Source organism: Camelus ferus, chromosome 11, assembly GCF_009834535.1.
Source record: "Camelus ferus isolate YT-003-E chromosome 11, BCGSAC_Cfer_1.0, whole genome shotgun sequence".
Taxonomy (NCBI): Eukaryota; Metazoa; Chordata; class Mammalia; order Artiodactyla; family Camelidae; genus Camelus; species Camelus ferus.
The window spans coordinates 72,296,230-72,302,374 of record NC_045706.1 but is presented as its reverse complement, the minus strand read 5'-3'; the positions used below and the strand labels follow the sequence as shown (position 1 = coordinate 72,302,374).

Below are 6,145 nucleotides of genomic sequence, written 5' to 3'. Positions count from 1 at the left end.
GCCCCACTTTGGGAAATTAGGTCTCCCGGGTGTCCTAGTTTACACTAGATGCGAGTTGAGCCCACATCTCTCTCACCCCACAGCCCACAGCCCACAGCCCACCGGAAGGGGACAGACGAAGCTGCTTGGGAGCAGCCCTCCCTCTATTTCCCTGGACCCATTCTGGGTTTAGAGAAGGAGAGATCACCTAGAGGAAGAGGAAAACCCCAGTGTTCAGGAGCACTAATTTAGAGACATGTCATGAGTCTGTGCCTAAAGCCGCCCATGGCAACTTTTGTTAATAGTGGGAGCGGCAAACTCAGGTCAGGACCCAGCTGCCGACCCCCATCTCCTCTGCTGGCCAAAGTCTCAGGCTTGATACTCCCTCTGAGAGTTTATGAAATATCAGAGGACAGAAACAGATGATTTTTCAAGATTTATTTCACAGGGCTGATCAACGGCCTATCAAAGAGTCCTGAGATGAGAACGTCAATGCCTCTTCACCACCCCTGATGTGTGGAAGTCCTCCAGTGTCTCTTGGAGGGTTCTGGAATGTGAAAATCATCTTTGCCATCCCATTACAGATTTTATCAGAGATCTTACTTCTATATTGCCTCTGGCTGTACAGGGGTTGGCAGGCTGGTTTATAATTTATTTTGCACCTGTTGTCGCTTCATGAACTGTGGAGGTCTTGATAACTTTTACATTTGTGGCTACGCCCAAGAGGAGAGCAGCTATGAAGGCATAGATGCGACCGAAGACCACTCTCAAATATACCACTGATTCTTGGCTTTGTTTTACTGACCGCATCATTCTTGGTGGGGATCCGCTGTCTTGGCTCCCTCCAGCACCTTTATCTGCACAATATGGAGGGTCCCAGCCTACATGGCAATGGCAATTCCTTCTGTTGTTGCAAATTCCTCTAAAACTGCATTTCTCAGGGTTACAGTCATATGTTATCGCAGCTATAGAAGCATTGCAGAAGTTATTCTCACAGAACTTTCCAGGGGCACAGGGGGTACCGTTTCTCACATGACCAACATCATTTATCCCTGTTGCTATGTGTGTGTCTAATCCCCAGCACCACACCTGTGAGATCTTTGACTGATGGAACGAGGCGTGGTCTGGCAGCCGGGGAAGGTGTGTGACGTTGCCGCACTGCAGCCTTCCACACTTTATGTCTGCATTCTGACAAGGGTTAAAAGTCATTAGAGGAGCTCTTCTTGAACAGTGTCCAAATCGAGTGGCCTTTGTATTTATTGTATAGCAGCTGTCGTCGGCATTCACAGCGTGTCTTCCAAAGATCTCTTGGCAGTGCATGGTGCGGTCAGTGCAGTTTCCATGATAGCAGTAGCCCTCCTCGGTACAGGGGGTTCCATCTTGCAGATAAAAGTTCTGGGGGCATAGGTAAGTACCCCCAGGGCAGTACTCGGGGAGGTCACATATATTTTGGATTGGTCTGCACAGCGTTCCAGGCGTAGCGTACGTACAGTTTGTACAGCACATTTCTTTATCACAAACAGATCCTCTCTTAAGGGAACAGTCAGTGTTACAGCATGTGTTGCTATAACACTGCTTTAAGGAGCCACAGTCACATCTCTCTGAACCCTCCACTACAGAGTTTCCACAACGTACATTTATCAGGCTTGCATTAAATGTCTTCCAAACCGTGTCAAATATACAATGGCCTTGAGTTTTCACTATGTTCCGCCAGTGTATGATGGAGCAGTCACTGAAGGCGTCTGTCAAAGCAGCGTAGGGTGACATAATGCAGACGGTCCTTCTCATGCAAGTGCAATCTTCAGAATCAAAATACAGACCAAAACTTCTCCCAGTGTACCGGGCTGCTAAGATACTTACCATTAAGTGATGTCTGCCTAGGTAACCAACAAAGAGTATGTCATGCATATTGCATGTACGATACAGTGGTGGGTCAAAGGACGCGGGTCCATGTTTAATCACTATGAAGGATGAAACGGGTCTGACAGTTGGTCTAAGGTTAGTTCTGTGATACACAGCATATGGGCTTTCATACACACGATAATCATTCATAGTTGTTGGATCTCTCACATTATATACTAGGACTGCAGTGACAAAGTACCTTATGTTAAGACCTGCATACATGGAGTCCATTAAGTTAGCCATATGTAACATGTAGTTTACACACCGTGTTACATTTTGGAATACACGATACATTGTATTGGAAAATTGAGCAAATCCTCTGATAACTCCTATATGCGGGGCAAAGTACCTAGAATTCAAATAATGGTGGCGGGCTTCACTGATACCAGCTTCAGGGAACAGGGGGTCCCCATTCTGCCTGTCTTTCAGTCTATGCACAGGTCCCATTGTATCGGCGTCTGCCACTATCTGAGAAACCACATGTTCAAATGTTTTAGAATACCTGAGGGGTTTTATTTCATAGGCAAGGTCATCCAGCTTCATAATACCTTCAAGACCCCCATAGCACGTGTCCACAGTGACCATGGAGAAAGGAATCCCCTCCACGTAGCCGAGGTGGTAACAGTCTGAAGGGATGAAGGGGAAGTCCATCTGCAAGGCGCCTTGCTCGTCCTGAGTCAGCAGCAGCAGCTGTCCAGGCCAAAAGATGTTCTTGCTCTTCATGTGCATAACGTGCCTCTGGCCCCCGAAGTACAGGCTGTAGGAGAGCCATCCTGGCATCTGAACGCCCTTGCCGTGGTGGAGCTCCTTCCTGGGTATCACCACCTCCGAGGAGATGTAGCGCCATGAGGGATGGCCTTGAGAACACTGGACTGGAGCCAGCATGGCCCAGAATCCAAGCAGCAAGAGGGCTGTCCTCCGAGTGACCTGGCTCTCTGCCAGCTTTGTGCCCCTGTTGAGGGACATCTGTCAATGAGAACAGGTGAAAAGAGGATCCCAGAGAAGCCAGGTCTGACCCATCTGTTGTGGCCACCTCCGGTCAAGGGGACACTGACAATGAACAAAGCCCGCCTGGGCCTGCCAGCACTTACCCCTGGGTGGGTCTCCTACCATAGTTAGGTAACAGTCAACAGGTGTGGCAGTGGGTGGGGTCTGGATATTAACTCAGCCAGGGCTGAACTTGGAAAAGTGGGAAGGCTGTGTCTGTGAGTGCTGGCATGGAAATGGGAGGTGACTGGGCCAGTATGTAATGTAAATTAATGCTTCCCCAATGCTCTGTAAAACCCTTCAGTGTCCACCATCTGTTGCCCCTAAATGACAAGATTTGATTTTCCTTACTCCAACTGTTCAGGACAGACTCTGTTCCTGACTGCCTATGGCCCCAGGCTTGTTCCCTCTAAGCATTTTCTGTGTTTCTTTCCTGGAGTGTGGTGGGTTCCTCCTGTGCACGCGCTGGTCCCTTCTCAGTTGAAGACACAAGGACCTGTCTGTTGGTGCCCAAAGTGAGAGTCCAAATACTTCTCATAGTTAAGCAAATTTTGTACTTTTTTGTGCCACATCATGACCAGGAGAAGGTAACTTACTGTCCTCCAAACTAGGAATATTTTCCTTTCATTTTACAAACGTAACCCCAGCATTTAAGCTGAAAGTCACCAAGGACGTACCTTCACGGTAGTCTGTTTACTCCTTGCTTTCTTCCTGTTGGTCAGTATCCTTCCCTTTCTCACAGGCCTGCTCGTCCCTGGTGGATCTAACACATTGTGCCGATTTTCGCCTCCAACAGTGTGAGATGCAGGCTTCCAAATTAGAATCTCCACAGAGCTTAGGAGGAGAATAACTGATGTCTAAAAATCTAACGATGTTTTCCTTTCCCCTTTCTTCTATACGGGAGCTTCCCTGTACAGGCCCTCAATTTTATTCTCTCAAACAAATTCCCATTGATATTTTGAATGTTATTTCCACCTTTATTGTTTACACCCTGTACAACATGATGTATTCTTTTTCGTTTGTTCACCATTTTTTAAACATTTTTTATTGATTTATAATCATTTTACAATGTCATGTCAAATTCCAGTGTAGAGCACTATTTTTCACTTATAAATCAACATATATATATTCATTCTCACATTGTTTTCTCTGTGAGGTACCATAAGATCTTGTGTATATTTCCCTGTGCTACACAGTATAGTCTTGTTTATCTATTCTACAATTTTGAAATCCCGTCTATGCCTTCCTACCCTCTGTCCTCTTGGCAGCCACAAGTTTGTATTCTATGTCTGTGAGTCTATTTCTGTTTTGTATTTATGCTTTGTTTGTTGTTTTTTTTTTTAATTCCACATATGAGCGATCTCATATGGTATTTTTCTTCCTCTTTCTGGCTTACTTCACTTAGAATGACATTCTTCAGGAGCATCCATGTTGCTGCAAATGGCCTTATTTTGTCGGTTAATTTGTTCTTTGTTTCTAAATTGCTATGTTTTATGACTTTATTAATGTTACTAACTATATTACTTATTCTATATTGTATTGCATACTTATTATGTATAAGATCGGTGCTTCTTACATTTCCCACTGTGTAGCTAGGCCTCTGACAAGATGACTAAACATCTTGAAAAAAAAATAGATCACATTATAACCCTGCTTAAAATAACTGTAATAATGTGATTCTAGGTATGGGGATAAGCAATGAGGGGAAAACATTTCCTGATCATAACGGATTAGTAAGACATGCAATCCAGAGAATTTCTGACTATCAGCAGGCCCTGGTCCAAAAACTAGCACTTTGAGGGCATGTCAAAAGAATCTTCACCTGATCTAGGAATGAGCCTTCCTAGCACCATGGGACAAAATTGGTTATGAAATGTTTCCCAAAATACTGGTCCAAGTTAAAACCAAGGGAGAGCGCTGTGAATGAAAAATACTGCAAACCGTATTAGTAAACAAACATTGCTGAAACCGTCAAGTCATCAGCAGCTGCTGCCACCCCTCACTGAAGGCAAGCCTGCAGCCCAGCCTCTGCAGCCACTCACAGTGTGCACTCTGAGGGGAATAAGAATAAGAAAGGACAGGATACTCAGATTCTGTCAAGAACCCAGATTTGACAGAATCTGTCAAGAACCCAGATTTGACAGCTAGGTTCTTGTCAAAGGGATGATTCCAATGAGCCCAAACATTTGCTCCTTCTCATCCATAGAAAAGTGCTAAATTCTTTAACTTGAGGTGTCTGCTTTTCTTCAGTTAACAAGTAATCTTTTAATGTTCCAACTACCTCATCTTTGTTGTAAAACTGCTATATACCCTGGCTTCTCCCTTACCTCTTGGGAACAGTCCCTCGGAGCTATCTGGAAGGCTGTCATTCCAGGCATGAAGGGGTTTGAGTCCTCAGAAATCTCCACCAAATAAAACATAACTCTCAACTTTTAGGCTGTGCGTTTATTTCAGTCAAAACCTAGAATCATCTCTTGGCTCTTAGCTCTCACAATCAGGAGTGGTGGGACTTAGGAGTTCAGTCAGACTTTCTGGAGTGCAGTGTGGCCGTGTGTATGAAGGAGCCTTAAATATTCTCATGCTCTTTGATGGGGCCAATATTTCTATTTCTGCGACTGTAACTGAACAAAAGCTCCAGAGGCAAGGACAAGGAATGTTGTGTGTGGAGATGTTCATTGCAGTATTGTTTGTAATCTGAAACAATGGCATATCCACAAATAGGAAACAGTGAGGACAAGTGTGGCATTGACTTTTGACTGTTATGTTACCGTTTGAAATACTCTTTTGAAAGAAATCTACAGGGAATGGGCAGGAAATATACCGATCAACAGGGCAGACAATGTTTGCCCTCCTCTTGCCACTGACATTCTGTGGGGGAAGACAGACAATAAGCAAGTGAAGCCAGTGAGATCTCAGATTGTGACAAGTGTACAGAAGGAAGAACGGGTTAATGTGGTAGAGAATCACAGGTGAGTCTGGGGGCCATTACTTACATGGGGGAACAGGGAGAGCCTATCCTAGCAGCTAGCACTTAAAGTGAAATCCAGCAGGTGCAAGGGAGCCAGCAAAGAGGACAGCCCAGGAAAGATGTTGCAAGGCAAAGGGAACAGAAATGGCCAAGACGCTGGGGTTGAGGAGCTTGGCTGTGTGAGGGAAAGAATGGAGAACGTGTGGCAGGAGCAGGATAAGCCAGAGAGAAGGTGGGAGCTGAAGGGCCTGGAGACGTGAGTGGGGCAGACCCCTCAGGCCATGTAGGCTGTGAGTGAAGTTTGGCTTT

The 6,145-nt window shown here is 45.3% G+C and overlaps 1 protein-coding gene across 1 annotated transcript; it reads right to left on the bottom strand.

Annotated features, from left to right (window-relative positions):
* Window positions 1–630: 630 nt before the first annotated feature.
* Window positions 631–2,847, bottom strand: LOC116666876 (disintegrin and metalloproteinase domain-containing protein 20-like). Its single transcript, XM_032490547.1, has 2 exons — window positions 2,268–2,847; window positions 631–1,940 (listed from the first exon to the last, which is right to left on the bottom strand). The coding sequence occupies exons 1-2, from the start codon at window positions 2,845–2,847 to the stop codon at window positions 631–633; spliced, it is 1,890 nt and encodes a 629-aa protein (XP_032346438.1).
* Window positions 2,848–6,145: the final 3,298 nt, after the last annotated feature.

Coding starts and splice junctions, on each gene's coding strand:
- LOC116666876 (XM_032490547.1), bottom strand. CDS start 2,847: ATGTCCCTCAACAGGGGCACAAAGCTGGCAGAGAGCCAGGTCACTCGG. Junction 1,941..2,267: donor CCCCCTGTTCCCTGAAGCTG/GTATCAGTGAAG, acceptor CATCCTTCATAG/TGATTAAACATGGACCCGCG.